This window comes from Tinamus guttatus, unplaced genomic scaffold (assembly GCF_059628265.1).
Source record: "Tinamus guttatus ecotype Peru unplaced genomic scaffold, ASM5962826v1 Tinamus_guttatus_pri_ptg000288l, whole genome shotgun sequence".
NCBI lineage: Eukaryota > Metazoa > Chordata > Aves > Tinamiformes > Tinamidae > Tinamus > Tinamus guttatus.
Window position 1 is genome coordinate 2,781,901 of NW_028288822.1, and position 17,904 is coordinate 2,799,804.

A 17,904-nucleotide genomic window follows, 5' to 3' on the forward strand; every position below is an offset into this window, starting at 1 on the left:
AAGCACATAGGAACAGAGTAAATCAGCAGATGCGTCAGCAGTGCAGTAGCATAGCCATAGCATTTTGCATCCAGAAGAACTTTGCATGCTATCTAAAATAATGAACAGCAAATGTACACTTATTCTTTAAAAAGAAAAGGTCAGATAAACAAAAGTTGCCAGGGAAATGGGAAGACACGGGTTTTAGCCACATGCAGCTGGGAAACGTTACATTAAAAACAAGGTACCACACAATCTCCCAGCACCCAGGCTGGAGAAGAAGCCCTGCATTTCCTCCCTCCTCCCAGGCAACCGTTCTAATTGTGTTTTGTGTTAAAGTGTGCTACTCATAAAGCTCGCGGATCTACAGGCATCAAGTCAAACTCCACTGAAGAAAGCAGTGGCACTTCGAGGAGGATCTTTCCTGGGCCAGGTAACTTCAGCTTTTCCTCATCCTTGAGGTGTGAAGGAGGCATCCTGAGAGCGGTGCAAGGACTGTTGTGTGGGTTGCAGCTTAGAGGATTCTCCAGGAGACAGGTAATTGTATTTAAAACATCTATTAAGTAATTAATCAGTTATGATGGTATGTAGTTTTAGCATATGTTTAAGGTATTTCAGCTATAGAATAACTTGGTTTTGCACTTTTTTTTTTGATCTTTTCCTCTTTTATAAACTAAGAAAATCTTAACACTTATGAATAAACTCTAGGCAGCGCACTAGCCAACCCTATTTAAGAAAAACAGTAAAAAAAAACAACAAAACCAAAACCCTGCCACTAGTGAAACAAATGCATGTTTCACTTCTTCAAACAAGCAACTCACAGTAATTACGGCACCAGGTTCAGTGCAGCCGATTTTGCAATATGCTTGGCAGTGTCATCCACCTAGAAATACATGTTTTCTCTTCCTTTTACCCTACTGTTTTCGGCTTTCTTCCAAATGCATGTATCTATCAGAAATATCAAAAGATCTGCGTGGATTCACGGTGCTTTTGAATAAAAGGCAAAAGCAAGACTATGATTTCACTCCTGTGTATATAAATCCACGAAATAAAATGAGGTGTGGCCACGGCGATTATGCCCAGTATTCATATTTATCTCCTGCTAAGTGAGGAAGTGCCTCATCTGAAGACACTTCCACCTGGAGAAGCAGGAGTGGCAGCTCCAAGCACTACCCTGGGAAAACTAACAGCATCGCATCTGTTTTCCACAAATACAAATAAAGCATTAAACAGCTCCACGAGAATAAAGGCTTGTTGGCTTCTGGTATTGTGGCCCATGCCAAGATGGTTTAAAACCTCTTGTCACATCAGGCACCGCACGGCCGTGTAGCTGCTCTCAAGCAGCCCTTGGCTGCTCTCATCAGTGAGAAAAAACAAGGTGAGAACATAGTCTCCCTAGAAAGGACGGGTGTTTAAGCACTGCTTTAGAAGAGACATCCCCAGCGCTGAACAACAACTGTAGGTGCATTTTATATGGCCTGATAAACCTGGCTGTGTGATAGTAGAAATATATAGATATATGTTGCAAGTTTTTTGAGGCACCACCATGACTGACACAAAGTTCCATTTGGAAGAAAGCCAACAATTAATCGTGATTCCTCCAAATTTGGAGGCAATTTTTGTAGAACAAGAAAGACAGAGGTATCAGTGAGTCCTGAACATTCCTCTAGGACAAAAATCTATTATTTCATATAAGTCCATTAAAACACTTCATATAGCCCTTTTAATCCCTCTTAGTGGCTTTGCTTTATCACAGACAGAGGAGCTAATCCTCTCCCACTTGTCGTTATGATATGGAACCATAAGGAGGGGCGAGATGCTCCTCATTTGCTAAGCATTATCCCTCTTGGATAACACTGTCACTGATGCTAGAATTACCATAACAGAGCTTTCTTTCAAAGCAACTCAGCACTCCCAAATGCTCCGCCTAGCTCTGTGTTCCTCCCGTGGGGAATCTGAAATCTTCTTTGCCATCCATTTCCAAAACTCATCTCTTCCTACAAGTTTCACGACACTCTTTAAAGCTCACATTTGGACTCTGGCTTGCAGAAGCTTCCTCCTTGCCCTCCATCTCAGGCCTTACGTGGGCCATTTTGGAAGTCTACTGTGCCTACATGACTAGAGGGCAGACTTGCTCAGATCCATCAAGACTGATACAACTGGGTTAGCAGGTCAGCTGAACTTCCCTACTTACTGTGCTGCCATTTCATGCTGGGTATTTTTTCAAAACGAAATCTCCAAGCCACCTAAAATCAGTTACCTAAATAATCTGTTTTAATGGCAGCCGGGCCCTTTACACTTTGGCTCTGCACAGATATGCAGAAAGCACCTTGAGCTGCCCATTGACAAAGTCTGGGCTCAAGAACTGAGATCCTCACTTCCGTCTCCTAATCCTTGAAAATCCCATTAGCATTTGGCAAACCTACCCATCCCCCTAGAACAAAACACAGTTCCTCTGGGCAATCATTACCCGTGCTACTTATTTTCAGTGTTGCCAAAGTGAACACTGAAAAGCTAGCAGAATCGCAAGGGCTACCAAGGGCACATTTAATGTAGAAGACCGCGGGAGAATTATGCCTGCCCGTTCGGACTGGGGAGGGCTTTTCCACACACCTGTTGGCTCGCTCAGCTCTTTTCCCCTAGAAATGCCTTTCCCCACCTTTGTGCCATCCTACATCCACAAAATCCATCAATCCCAAGAAGCCACAGTCATTTCCATAAGCAAGAGATACAACCTCCAAACAGCAAAAAACCACTGCTCTCCCTCCTCTGCTGTTGCGTAGAGAGCTGGGGCAACGTACGATCTCGCTTCATGCGAACCGGAGCTATTAGCTTTGAATTTCTGTGTGAGAGAAGAGATCGTTAACAGTAAATCTGCCTCACGAGAAACTGAAATATTATTCCTCTAGTTAGTAAAAAGAGCATTAATTAATCTGACTCACTGGAACAGGTGCTTTTTTGTTAAGAAATCTGAAACAGTGTGCACAGGCTAGCGTGACACTGCTAAGAGTGGAAGAAATTAACTGAGGGGCAGAATAGATGTGGGTCCTGCGGGTTTTTCCCACTTCTGCTAAGAAACAAACCAAAGCAGAAAACAAGCGCATCAGCTGCCTGGAAAGAGAGCGGGCAGCAGTATAAATAGGATTTCCTGAAGAAGAGCAACTCGCAGCCCCCATAGCCACCTCGGCCAAGGCGCAGCTGGGCGGTCGGCAGCTCCGGGGAAGCAGTTGCCCCGCTGCTGCCATGGCCAGGGCCCAGTCCCACGCGCGGCCACGGCGGCGACGGCCCGACAAGGAGCTCATTGTGCGCCGGGGCAGCCTGCAGCTGTCACGGCGGGAAGCAGCGGCGACCAGCGCGTGAGCCGCCTGCTCCTCCTGCTTGGGCTTCAGCACACGCGCAGTGAACCTTGGAAAGTACATTTTACATATATACACGTAGACGCAAATATACGCTGCCACCTGACAAATTTCCTAGCCTGTAAACTGGTAGCCTTTGGACCTAGAACTCAACCGGGAGAGTGCTCCTGGCAGCCGTGATGGAGGCAACCAGGAGAGTCCAGCCTGTTCACATCACCCACACACCACGGGCTAGCACGGCCCCAGCACGGCAGCTCAAAGCAGTGAGACATCAAAACACACACGTGAGATGCAGCGAGCTACCACCGTGCTGGTAGAGCAGAGTTTCTCTAGAACCACTAGAACTCTGCGTAGACTGCATCCATTTAATAAGCATGTTACTTGATAAAAGCTGTGCCGGTAAGCCTTGACCCACAGGAAAGGAAGAACAAGACTTCCCCATTCATTCTAATGAACAGCTTTTTGGCTGAGTATGTCTTCAATAACCACAAGTAGCTGTGACACTAAGGTCACTCACCCTTCAGAGCCTTTACATTAAAGGCAGAAAGTAGCCCCTGTTAACACCAGGGAAACATATGGAGAAGAAAAAAATCCACCAAAAACAGGCACCCAGACACACCTTTATAAGCGCCAACCTCCAAAGGCAGCAAACTACAGCAACAGAGCCATTACTTTTCACCCTGCCTCTTGCCTTTTATTCAGATTTGCACTCAGTAGGTTCATTGCTTCAGTAGGTGTACAACTTAACTAGCCAAGATGCTATATATAGGAAACTGAAAATAAAATTCACATGTTAATTTGGTATTCTTTAGGAAACAACTGCTTCAAGTTAAGGCTGCTTCCTCCTCCTCCTCCACAGCTGTATTTGCAAACACTTTGGTTAAAAAAAAAAAAAATAGGGCCTACATCTCTTGGCACTTTCAACTCTCTTAACCCCAGTGCATACATTCAATTGCATATACTAGACCAGTGGTTTCAAAGTATAGATAGGAAGCTGTTTGCTACCTAACAAATGACAAGAGAGAAAAAAAAATAACCAAACTCTTCGCAATATGCAGCTCAAAACCTGTCAGTATAATGAAGAACTCAAGAGCCATTTTCATTAATTAATATATTTTCTGCATTATAGTTAACATATGTACTTTCTTCGTGTCATTCTTATTTCGTTAAGTATTGATATTTTGTTATATTCAGACAAGAGTACATTTTCAAAGTCTTTTGCAATAAATATCATAAAATAATAGAGATTCACATAATAAATATTCTTTACAATAAAAAAAGTTTTAACAGACTTTTGTCTTAAAAATAGTCAGAATTCAACTTTGTGTTTTATACATAAAATATACAAAAAAGGACCACAATCCGTGGCTAAGGCAATAAAACAGAGAACAGAATAAAATTATAAAGTACAGAGCAGAGCTAAACTCACTAAACCCAAAGGATCACAAGAAACATTTAGGCAACTTAATGACACCTGAAGACTGCGTGGATATATGGACACCACCAACTTTAATGTCGACATGATACCGAGGGACGCTAGAAAGGAACAAGAGGATGGAGTGAGCCATATCCTTCAAAGATTTGACAGCCGTAAGTGAGTAGGTTGCAGCCATAACGTCTCCAATGTGAAGATCTACATAGTGAAGCAAAAAATGAAAAAACATTAAAAGTAAAAAAGGGGCAGGCACGGGAGGAGCAATCAGGTACAGCTCAGGACTGAGACCATTCCAAAGGCTAGGACAAAACAGGAGGGGGAAAAAATAATAATATTAAAAAAAAAAAAAAAAGGAAAAACAGGTTGCTTGCAGAGGAGTCAGGCCTTTCTTTTGGTAAAGCCTTTATTTTGCATCCCAGTCCAGAAAGGATGCAAACAAAATGTTGTATCACAATCCAGCTCACTCATGAAACAGTTACTCCTTGGAACCCCGGGGGTTAAAAGGAACAAAAACCAAACAAAAACTTAACAAGAACTGCCGAGAACAGAAAAAAACATCTTTGGGAAGATATTCACAGAGCAAGAGGCCACAGAGGAGCCCAGGGAGCCCTCGCTGCCTCTTTCAGGAGTGGTTGAGTGGCTGACTCGGAAAGCCCTCCCGAAGTGGGGAGGCAGATGCGGGTACCAGGCAGCAGCAGCGACCACGTAAAACGCTCCACGCTCGGCTGAGATGAGACCAAGAGAGCAACAGGAGGAGAGTAGAGATGCAAAGGGAAGAACTTAAGTAGGAGAAGTGGGGGAGAAAAAGGAAAGCGCGCGAAGAACCAAACAAAACAGCTACAACCTGAAAGTAAGAGCTGGAGGAAGCAAACCTCCCTCCAAAAATCATGAGGGCTTGCCCTGACCCCGGGAGGGGCAGCTCTCCAGTTTGCAATAGACAGTGTTGGAGTTCTTGCACCGGCAGCCTGGGCGATTGACGCGGTCGTAGCACCCTCGGCACAGTTTTAGGCATCCTTTTGCAGGAGGGTAGCAGAGCAAGCAAGGCAAAAACAAGGACATGGCTCCCATGCACAGGTACCTAGAACAGCAATGTGCCTGGGAGCAGGAGCAGGGATTATCCGCATAGGAGTCCCCTTCGTCGTCGTTGGAGCAGTGGTAGAAGACCCCCTTGACGAGGCACATGCACGTGCCGTACTCCACCATGCTCTCGGCAGAGCACAGGCACTGCCGGTTGCAGGCCAAGCACGACGGCAGGGCCCTCGGCGCCGTGCACTCGCCACACTTGCACTTCCCACACTGTTCGCAGATGAACTTGTGCTGCGTCACATCCTCTTTCAAGGGACCCTTCAGATCATCGACGATCAGAGAGGACTGCTTGGGCTGCGTCCGGATCGTCCGATCGGGCCGGTGGCCCGAGCCCGGCCTGGACGGAGGTGAGCGCCCCAGCAGCCCTTGCTCCGACGAGGCGCTGCTGTTGCTTCCCGAGCTCGCCGCGCTCCCTGTGCTCGTCGATCTGCTCAGGATGGGAGCCCTGGCGTGGTGCTGCTGTGCCGGGTGCCCCCCATGGCTGGGCCTGTGTTCGTAATTATTATTCACATTAATTGGTATAATTTCGTGAGTTCTCTCATGCTTCTCTTGCCTCGGTGCTGTCCGTGGCCCTGACTTTTTCACCACAGATGGACCCTCAGTGTATTCATTGCTGCCCCGGATCGCCTTGATCTGGTCCAGTGACAAAATAGTCGTTGCCTGGCTCTCTCGCTCATAGTCCAACCGCTGCCGGCTGTCCAAGGAGGGCTGCTGGATCACCACCAACGAACCACCGCTGCCATGCTGACCTTGGGGCTCCATCTGCAGTGAGCTCTGCTTCTGGCACTCAGTGGGAACCTGGCATGCATCTGAAATCCTAGAAGAGCAATAAAAAATGGTGTAAATAAACATGGTGTGTCTGCACGTATACGTGCACGCATGCGTACGCAAGATCCAAGGGCAAGAGAGGAATAAAGAGCAGGATGTTTTGGGAAACTAGGAATGATATGGCAAACCACAGACTAGCCACCTGGTACCCATCTCTTTCAGCAGGGGATTACGGTGACACTGAGGATCTGGCCAAAGTCCAGTAATGGGGGGGTGTCTCGGGATAGCATCAGAGGTGAGGAATGCAAAAGGACACCCTATGCTATTAAAAAATAAATAAATAAAATCAAAACTAGTATTATTCTGTGTGCTTGCTTGGCAATCCATGGGAAGTTGCATGCCTCTCACTCACTACCAAGGTCAATATCTAATCAGCAAGAGCAATTCTGAGTGGCCCCAAAGCGAAGCCAGAAATGGGAAATAACCACATCAGGTTCATACTCTGCATGGCAGAAAAGCGGGACGGACACACACACACCTCCTACAATAACTCCTGCATTTGCAACATCAGAATGCTCTGAAGACTTGCCTCCTAGTGCACCTCTATCGTCTCCTTTCTAAAGGGAAATACATGTGTTACAGAGATTCAAACTAAGTTCTGTGGAGAAGACCTTTTCTATAAGAAGGCTGCAGAACCTCCAAATCTAATACTCTCCTTGTAAAAATAAAACAAGAACGTAAATAGAAGCAGGTTTTCAGGTATTTTCTGACCATAAGGCAGGGTGTGAAGGAAGGAAAGAGTCAAATAAAGTAGGTATCGGATAACTGCCTTTACGCATCCACAGGTAATTTCTATATAACAAGTGTTCCCCCCTGCCCCCCCCAAGAAAAACCCACACAAAAACACCCACACACTCAAAACAACAACAAGCAATCCTTTGTCACAAGGTAAACTGTTGAATAAAAGTTCCTCGAGTGTCACATCCTTTATTCTGACTTCCAAGCAAATGGTACAAACTCCTTTTCACTCTGTTCAACTACTGACATGAGGATTACAAGGTTGATCTGGACAATTCAACAGTGACAGCCCTGTACATATGTAAAACCATAGGCAAGATGATCCAACCTGCACTCTGCCTCCAGAGAATCAAAAAAGCAAACTACTTCTACTAAAGTAATATACATGCCTGCCCCCCGGAGTGCCATGCGTTTGTGCGAAGGGGAAGGATAAGCGCGAGGCAACAGGGCAATCCCTAACAGCTCATGCAGCAGCAGTGAGCCCAAGCGTGTCTTGGCTGTCCGGGGCACGTCTGGCACAGAGCTGGTCCCACCTCAAGAGAGAAGGGGACAGCGAGGGAAGGACAAGCGCACGGAAGGTTCCTTCAAACACATCGCTGCAAATCTCTACTGCTCCGGACGTCCATAAAGGCTCCCTACCAGTCTCCACCACCACGCAAAAGCCTCCGTGGCGATCCGGGAGCCAGAGGTTTCCGGACGTCACCTGCACGGCACCGAGATGAAACCAACGCAACGACACCAGACAGCCCCGCGCTACCTCCCGCGGTGGGCCGGGCTGCCGAGCTGCCCGCAGGGCGCGCGCCACGCGTGGGGAGGACACGGCGGCGAGCGGGGCTGCCCCGGGGCACGGGCACGCGCGGGGAGCGCCGCGAGCGAGGGGGCGGCGGGCACGGCAGCCCCGCCCCGGGAAAATGGGGGAAAAAGAAGAGAAAAAAAAAAGAGGGCGAAGAGTAGCTTTTCTCGCCGTCCCGCACCCCCAACGCAAGGCAAATCTAGCGCCGCGAGGCACCGCCGCGGCCGCAGCCTCGGCCCGGCCCGCGGGGGCAGCGCGGCGCCCTCCGCGCGGGGCCGCGGCGCGAGCGGCTGCCGGCGAGGAAGGAAGAGGAGGGGAAAGAAAGAACGGAAAAAAAAAAAAAAAAAAGTTATGAATGAAAACAAGGGCTTTCTCCCCCCGCCCTCCTCCTCCTCCCGCTCCCGCGCGGCGGCGCAGGGGGAGGGCAGCGCCGAGGTCGCCGCTGCCCGCCGAGCCGGGCGGACTTCCCGGCTTTTAAAGCGGCCGCGCCGGCGGACACGGCGCCGCGGGGATTCCCCGGCGCCCCGCTCCGCTCCGCCGCCCACCGCGACCCGCCCCCTTCCACGCGCGATCCCCCTGCCAGCCCACGCGCAGGGGCGCCCCTCCCCCGCGCGGCCGTGCCCCCACGCGAGGCCCGCAGCCCCGCGGCGCCGAGGGCAGAGCGGGGCGGGCGGCGCGGGCGCCCGCAGGCACCTGCCGGCCCCTCTGCGCGCGCACGCTGCGAGCGCGCCGGCTGCGCGGCGCCCGCCTCCACGCGGAACACGCGCGCGCGTGTGTGGAGGTGCACGCGAACACGCACACCGGCTGAAAGAAGTCCCGAGCGCGCTTATTTCCAGGGAGCCGCTAGCAACGGCAAAGCCGCCCGCGGCGCTGCAGCCGCGGCCGCCGCTCGCAGCTCCCCGCCGGGCCGGGGACGCGCCTGCCCGCACGCACCGGGAGGTCGCGCTCTCGCAGCAGGGCGCAATTCCCGCCTTCCTCCCGGCTTCTCCTCTTCCTGCGCCGCCGGGAGCGGGACGCGTCCCCGCGCCCGCCTCTCCGCTCCGCTCCCCTCGCAGCGAGCCCGGAGCGGGCAGCGCGGGCAGCCACCACGAGCAGACACTTGTTCCCGAGGCGCGGCGCTGCCATGTGCTCGCCGCGGCGGCCGCCTGACAGCCTCGCGGCGGCAGCGGCGCCGCGCGCGGGGCGCCCCGTGTCCGCGACGGCCGCGCGGAGGCTCCGTCCGCGCGGGCAGCCCCGTCCCCGCGGGCAGCCCCGCACGTGGCGCGCGGCGGCGGCGGCGCTCACCTCGCGCCGAGGCAGAGCTCCGCGTCCCCAGGCACATTTGCGGCGCGGCGCTGGCTCCTCCCCGGCAGCGTGGGCTCCGCTCCGCGCTCCGCTCCGCGCTCCGCTCCGCGCCGCACTGAGCGCGGCCGCGCGGCGCCGCCTTTCAGCGCGCAGCCCCCGCCCGCCCGGCCGCGCCCCCGTGATGTCAGCGGGTCCCCGCGCGGCGCCCGCGAAATCCCGGCGTGGACTCGCGCCGCGCGCGCTCCCGGCCGGCAGGGGGAGCGGCGCGCGGGAGCGGCCGCGCCGCGCGTGTCCCAGCGCTGCCCACGCGCGCGAGCCGCAGCCGGCGGCTCCCGGCCGCAGACGTGCAAGCGACGGCGAGCGCCGGCCTCAGCCATCCGCAGCGTGGCAGTGACAATATCCCGACTATACCCCCAATACTGCCCGGGCAACTAGAAAATGTGATTGCTTACAGAGTAGCCTCGGGAGCCCTGCAAGCACAAGGCACAAAACCCTTTTCTGCGAAGCCTTTCTAAATATTTTGTACAACTTTCTCTGCTCAAATCAACAGAAATTCCTAACGCAGAAAAGTAGCATTCTCCAGGTATATTTTAAAGCTCTTTCAGGAAAAACAATCAAACAAACAACAACAACAACAACAAACACCTCTTGTTTGAAGAAACAGAACAAAAGAAAGTCATTGAAACTAGTGGGGCTCTGCCCCACGTCTGAGCATCATCACACGTGCAACCGCCACCTTCTCGCAAAATTCTCTGTGTATTTTGCCTGTGGTGGCTCTGCAAGGACATTGCTTAACATCTTTCACATCTCCGAAGCGGGTACTTCCTTAAAAATTATGCCAAGCGTAGCGGCTCGATTTTCCATATACAAGGACAGGCTTAAGTGGGTCAGTAAAATAATCAAGAATACTGGCATTAGCTTATTATCACTTGGCACCAGAATCCAGGCTTTGCTGGAATAAGTAAGGCAAAACCCTACAGCTATATCAGGAGGCTCTCCACAAGCACGCCTGCGCCTCATGCGAGTCCCTGCATTGGGTTTTCTTGGAAACTGTAGCAAGGAGAAGCTTCTGTTATAAAAAGGTGAAATTCTGGAGAATAAGTTGGCAACTTGGGGAAGGTTTGACACGCCTTATGACTACATCCTGGCACAGCCTGAGCTTGAGGACTGACACGCAGACAATCAACTAATACATTTTCTGGCTTGCAACTGTCCTCTGGAGGAGCTTGTCTTTCCCTCTCATGATGAAAGGAGTCGAGAGACAGCAGCCCCCCGTGCCCAAGGCTAACCCTTTGCAAAGAGCTCAGCTCCCAGAGGTAGTTCAAGACACGGGATGGGGGCTCATCATAGCCACAGTCCAGCCCCTCTTCCCGCTCTTCCCCCAGGGATTGTTCTTGGATAGGGGATTCGGAGATGCCTTAGCCTGTGAACAGCAGAAACCACCCTATCAACACAAGGCATCTTTTCAGGCAAAACAGGTGACAATGCTTGAAAAATTTGATATTTACGGTTCCCATCACTCATCTTTCCTGGTGATAACTATCTTGAGCCAACATGGCTCTGGGGAAACTCAGCAGAGAAAGTGTTTACCTTTGCACAAGTTATTTGCCAGCGAACAACCGATCTTCACAGCTGTAATAACACTTTTTAGCTATACGAGGATCTCAAAGCACTAAGAGGAAGCACATTCACACTTACAACGAGGTACAATTATAAACAGAATTTCTGTGCCGGCCTCCTTACCTGCAGAAGGGGCTGGTCATGTATTTCCTCTGCACTGGTTGTGTCTTTCCCCTGCACTGTGCAGGGATAAGCTGGTAGAGGTGCCCGATGTGGGATGCAATATGTATTTGTTGGGATGAGACCAGTATTACCGCACATTTTTAACACTTATAAGGTCTTTATTTTCCTAACATACACGTATATATATGTTTTTGTGTGCCTGTATGCATAGCTGTCAGTGTGCGGGCCGTGCGGGAAGCTCTTGCTGCAAATCTTGCCTTTCTCTTCAGAAGATAACATCAGTTTTTCTTAGAGGCAGAAGAGATAGTAAAAGGCAGCAGCCAAGCAAACCTCCCAGAACAAAGAGGCAAACTTTGATGTGAACCTGCTCCACGCACATCTGAACATTAAATCAAAGTGCAGGGGGAAGCACTGCAGAGCTAGGGTTTTGGTCCATGCCCAAATTTAACACAGATTAAGAAGAAACAAAATTCAGAAGTTTGCACAGTAAGTTCAGGTTTGGGAACATTTCCCTTCCCTGTCCTTTGCACCCACCCACAGAAACCCGTGTTTCCTCAGATGGCCCCCTGTGCACGGTCAGCTCTCCGCGACACAGCACTCCTCATTCACGTTAGCTATTTCTGAATCACCAAAAATTCAACTTTCTAAACAGCACGAAACACTGAGGTAGGGGGAGATTTAGCTAGAACCTCCACGTTCCTCTGGCCTTCCTGATTTTTTAATGGTATCTTGCTTTTGCTATGGAGAATAGCAATGCACTGCTGCTGTCAAAATCTAAACGAAGCTAAAGCGCTTTGAAGAAAAGTTCTATTGCTGCATCACGCCCACCCCGTAGGAAAGACAACTTGCCAGCAGAGACACCTACCAGCAGCGGGGCCCTTGGCCGCTGGCCCTGCTGAGCGCGGGCTGCAGCCCGGCTGGTCACTGCGCGCGACCCACACAGTCGCTCTTCGGTCACCCACAGCTATCTGCACTCTGATGGAGTCTGCTTCCTCCTCGTTGAGTTGTCTCTCAGGATTTCACACCTAGCTGCTGTGCTAAGATACCGATGCTTTCCTTACTTTGTGTTCCTTTTTATCTTTTAGCAAACTCGCTAATAAACCTTGCTTCATTTACCCATATAAAAACTTTCTGCAAATGGAAACTTACCGTTACTGCTTAATACAATCATTTATTCACATCTAAATTATCTGCATCATTTATTTTCCTGTCCTAGCACTGAGCAATCTATGAAGATGGGATTCCTTGCACGGAAAGCAGAACGGCCTCTGGTCATTTAATCCTCACCTATCTGAGGATATTCCTGTGTTGAGCTACATTATTCCAACTATGTGTACCACAGTTTTGAAGTTATTAGAAGGAAACAGGCACTAAGGAGCTAAGAACAGGGCTAAGAGTAAAAGCTGTTCTTTCTTCCTTACAAAATTGTAGGATTCTCAGCATAATAGTACCTGTGTGTAGGGCAGGCATACTTGCTTTATCATCTGAGACAACAACTCTAAGACAAACTCAACCTGAGTATTTGTCTCAAACAGCATAAAGAATTCGCATAAATTTTTATGTATAGAGCAAGATTTTTGTTTATAGATAATTTTAAAACCAGACTGTCCCTCCAAAAATTTGGCATTGATTTTAGAAACATAGTCATGATAAGGTGGAAGGAGGGGGGAAAAAACGTGTTTCTTTCCTATTCTACAGTATGCCCGTGAGTAGTAGAAGCCTTTGGAGAAGGATGCAGACACATTAAAGGCATCATGCGCTGCTGAATAATAGCTATTATTAACGAGGCAGTGCCAGAGATAGCAAAAGGACCACGTCACTTCACTGGAAAGCCACATTATAAAGTGATCAGACAATTAGGAGGGTAATTGGGTGTCTTCCTCTAACTGCCTCTTATCTGAAGCCCTGGTAATACGCACTTTGCAATACACTTCTAGCAGGCGGCCAGTGCGCACGTGAGATCTGGGGGCCAAGCAGGGCCCAGCTCCCAAAAGGAAGCAACATATCCGAGCCCTTGGACAGGAGAGGCCACGGCTGTGCTACAGACACAGCACAGGATCACGCACAGGAGAGCAGGTCTCTCCTCTCTCCTAAAGACACGGCCCTTATCAAATATGAGTTGTATTTTTCAAAGGTGCTGGATCACAGCATCAAATCCCAGTCTTGCCCTGGTTTATTCTGCTGTGTTTTTAGCATACAGTTGAACTGCCAAAAATCACAATATTAATGCGAAAGTTATAGTGATTCCACGGGTGGAGCAGAGCTGGATAATTTATTTTCCGCGGTTGTATGAGTTTAAGCAGGTCCTCTTTTTTAAGGTCAGTAAGCCTGTTTTTCATTTTCTCTTGCTTTCTTACGCAGTCGCGTTAGGTAACAAACAAGTAGAGCTACCAGGATTCCCATAGCGGGATTAAGCCCTGCAGAATTAGCTGTGTAAGTATGTGCTGAGAGCCGAGGGAAAGGAGGTGGCCGCTTTAATTATAGCTGATAAAAACCTAGCCAGAGGAAACCCAGCGCGGCTGAGTAACAGCACGGCACTGCAGGAACGAGTGGGGAACCAACCTCCCGCACGCGTGTCGGGACGGGGACGCTCCCGGCCGGGGCGGCATCATCGGAGGCAGAGGGAGGGCTCCCTGCTCGCCGAAACACCCTCCTGCGTGGGCTTCTGTCACGCAGGCGCTGGCGGGGACGCTCCTGCGCCGCCCGTCTCTCAGGCCACGCGCTCTGCCACTGTCCCCTGAAGGAGGGCTCGGGAGCAGCGTGGTTTGAAAACACGCATGGAAACTGCTGCATGGAAACGCACGGAAACCGAGACGGCTTTTAGCCGCAACGGTGGGGCTGGCCCCAAGGACACAACCGCCCCGTGGACACACGCACCTCTCTCGTTGTTCTAGAGAACAGCAACGTGTCGGCAGCTGAGGTTAGCTGTAGGTTAGACCCCTCCACAGCTGCTACAGCTACTGCGGAGCAGCCCTAACTTCTGCCCCTGCCGCATCGTGCTTCTCCTTTACCCGCTGAAAGGGGTTTCGGTGATATTTTAAACACGAAGCCTCAATTCCCCAGATTCTGAGCAGAAAGGTTTTTCCATGGCCGTGACCCCTTTCAAAGAAGTTTGCAGTGAGGGGGGTATTTTTTTAACTGAATCTTCCTTCTCCTCATGTTACGACGGAAGTGTGATAACCAAATGACACACAGGGAAACACATATCTAGAAACCCAGTTCTCAGACAGCTGGGACCTTGTCAGTCATTGACCTCGGGCCAGCATCGGCCACAGGGAAACCGACCCTGCAGAGGATGCCTTCAAGGGCAGAGATGCAGAGGCATGACAGCTGCAAATTCATCCTCTTCAAGAAATAATAATTTAGGGTTATTGGTTTCTCGTGGCAAATAAAACCTTTCCTTTACTCTTTATAGATGAAAAAGACATGGAAAAGATTTCTCTCCAGAACTCCAAAAAGACTAAAAGTCACTGGCAGTTTGTTGCATCCCAATAAGAGAACGACACAATGTCATTTTGCTATTCATCTTATTAATGCATTTTTTTCCTTCTTTCATCTCCCGGGTCTTAATTCTCAGAAACACTATATTTTGCACTTGACAATTCAAGTATTAAGTGCCAAGATATCGCTTTCCTGTTTGATGTGGTTTGGTGTGCTTTGCTTTCAGGAACACTCTCAGAGCTTGCTAGTCACATCTTGAAGGCTCTTTCTAGGACAATAACTCTCTGACAAAGAATATTCAGTATGGGGGGCTCGATTCTGCTCCTAGAGAAATCAGGAGCTAAACTTGCTTTTGTCTGAGATTGGGAAGTCAGGGGACTCCTGGATTTTGAGGACAGGGTATGGATTTGCTCTCACTATGTATCTGCTTCTATATAATATATACATGCATATGCAAAATATGTAACATAAATATTACCTATATAAAATATATGATCTCTCAAATACTTTTGGTTTGAGAAGGGCAGAATCCTGCCACCTAAAATGACTGCAGAAATCCTTGACGATAAAGGCCCTGAAAGCCACGCGGTAGCGCGGGCGCTGCCGGGTTCGCGGCGGGCCGGGCGCCGGGCCGCGGGAGCTCGCGCGGCCTCCCCTCCTGGCTGCCGCCCAGGCGAGCGTGTACCAACACACACCGACACGTGGCTGTTATGACACCAAAAATTGCGGGGGGGAAGTTTCCTTCTTTTACCCTCCCCGAGCAACTCTGTATTTTGAAACCGCGAGGGTGATACTTGTTTTTTTTTCTCTGATTCATTAAGCGTACTGTTACTGGGAAGCCAAGGAACTTCAGTGCACAAGGTCACATCTTCCTCTGAAACGTACTCAGTTTAAAAACTCTCTAAGCCTAATCAGGACCCCCGCTCAGGAAACCGAAGCTAAGTAACTTCAAAAGGTATGCACATAACCGATTTCCCTCCCTAAGTAATACCCCAACACTGCTAACACGTCCTTGAAGTGTTCTTTTCTGGACCATTACTCTAATACTGTAGTATCTTTGAGGACGATACTATATCTGCTTACTGCTGCTTGCATAGATTTAGTGGTGTCATCTGCCCTGAAAGAAGCATGTGTGTAAGCAGACAAACAGAATGCGTGCCCAGCCAAATGACTCATCCAATGTGAAGAACAAAAAGTAGAAAATGCTGGTCCTTACGGAGCCTTCTTGCTGCTTGCGTTTCTACTGCTTTTCAGAAAGGCAGAGTGGAGTTGACCCTGACAGGTACTGCCTTATAGGAAGGCAGCAGTTCCCGAGTAGGGTCCCATCTTTTACACACAGAAGATGAGACAGAGACCTGAGAGTAATTATAAAGCTTTTCTTCACCTTGAGCAGATATTAAGGTCAACTCCTCAATTGACATTTACGTTCCTGTTTCTTAAAACACTGAAATAGCTCTTTTGTCCCCAAGACTGGATTTCAGCTCTCTAGAGGGCAATTGTCAAAACTTTAAACTTTGATCTATTTGAACCTGAACACCGCTTTACCTTTAGAGTTTACTAATATTACCTTCCTAAATGTCCCAGTGCCTCATCTTTAGAAAATTTGAACAGAAGCCTAAGATATTCTTATGCAGATCAAATTGTATTCAGTATAGTGCTAGCATATGCTGAGTTTTTGGTGCAGGTACTGTACTAGTTGTTCAGAGGGAATCTCAAAAGTCAGCACTACTTGTATTTTATTACACAAATGGTGTGAAACATGGAAAGTAAATAGAAAACAATGTTTTTGGAGCTGGACTGCTGTCAACAATTACTTTTTAAAGCTATTTAGTGTTCCTTTTTAAACTCACCACATGAATAAACCTTGAATCAATTACAAGTGCTCCTGCAGGCTCATTAGTTCCTGCAGACTTGATTTTCTAGGTTGCTAGTTGCTTTAAATGAAAAGTGCTCAGTACTTCTTAAGAAAAGCCAAAAAAAAAATCAGATAGAAAAACAGAAAATCAGATAAAAAAAGAATCAATTGCTCAGAGTTCTTTCTCCCTGTGCAGATTTTAAGGACACTGAACGCTACTGAAACATACCACCCCAGCACTCAATAGTATTTAGATGTGAAATGAGTTCTGTGGCCATTGCCAATTCCCATCACATTATACGAGTGATACCACATTCCTTTTACCAGTTACAGCTACTTAATACAAAAGAAAAGTCTAATGAAAGATAGATGAAAAAAAAAGTCTTTTCAAATTAAAAAAAGGAAAAAAAATCTTATGAATTTCTTATTAAAACATAGTAAATATTTAATATTAAAAACAACATTAGAGTTTTAACTAGACACTGAAACATTTAAGCAAATCAAATCTTAAGCCATCTCATATGAACAGTAATTGGAGACTAGTAGAAGGTGCTGCTTTGTGTATAAAGGAAACAAATTAATTATCACAAAGGTTTTCAATCTTGCCAGAAGATCTCGCCCACCCCCACCCCGAGGGGCAGGGGCAAAGAAAAGAGCCAGAAGGGAAGCGCGGCGCCAGGAACGCCGGTCCGTCTGCGCGCACTGCACGCAGCCAAGGCGCCCGGGACCCAGCGCATCCCGGGGCGGCACCACAAGAGAAACATCAGTCAGGTGCCACAGTCGGGTGTCACGTTCTCAACGCCTCCTCTCCGCCACGTGCGCCAAGGGGCACCGAAATGTCTGAAGCGGCAGTGGGAATTAAATGGCAGTGAGTTTTTAAAAGCAAGTTGCAATTTAGTTCCAAAGAGTTGGTAACGATCAAAGAGTTGGTAACAACGTACGAGGGGGATATTCTACCAGCGCTTTACTAAACTGATGATAATCTATGGTACAAGAAATCTTCAAATACATAAAAAGTATGCCAAAAAAAAAAAAACCAAAAAAACAACAACAAAAAAACACTCATGAGGAGAAAGAGGGGATGGCTAGACTGAACACTGGATACGAAGCTTCTCCCCTGTCAAAGGAACAACACTCAAACTGGAGCATGAAAGTTTCCCAAAAGAACATAAAATCTAATTTTCCTTCAATTTTGGGTAGGTTTGGGAACACAGACTAGACATTAGACTTAGAAGCAAGGATATATCCAAAAAAAAAAAAAAAAAAAGCAGCTTATTTAATGTCAAGTGCATTTGCAGGTTCAGCATGAATTGATGCTGAGGGCTTTTAAGGGAACATTTTTTTCTAAAAATACCTGCAACTTTAC

At 48.6% G+C, this 17,904-nt stretch overlaps 1 protein-coding gene across 1 annotated transcript; it reads right to left on the bottom strand.

Annotated features, from left to right (window-relative positions):
• Nucleotides 1–5,348: 5,348 nt before the first annotated feature.
• On the bottom strand, nucleotides 5,349–9,590 carry SPRY1 (sprouty RTK signaling antagonist 1). Its single transcript, XM_088527663.1, has 2 exons — nucleotides 9,500–9,590; nucleotides 5,349–6,673 (listed from the first exon to the last, which is right to left on the bottom strand). The coding sequence occupies exon 2, from the start codon at nucleotides 6,616–6,618 to the stop codon at nucleotides 5,656–5,658; it is 963 nt and encodes a 320-aa protein (XP_088383789.1). The 5' UTR covers nucleotides 6,619–6,673; nucleotides 9,500–9,590; the 3' UTR covers nucleotides 5,349–5,655.
• Between the last annotated feature and the right edge of the window lie 8,314 nt (nucleotides 9,591–17,904).

Coding starts and splice junctions, on each gene's coding strand:
- SPRY1 (XM_088527663.1), bottom strand. CDS start 6,618: ATGGAGCCCCAAGGTCAGCATGGCAGCGGTGGTTCGTTGGTGGTGATC.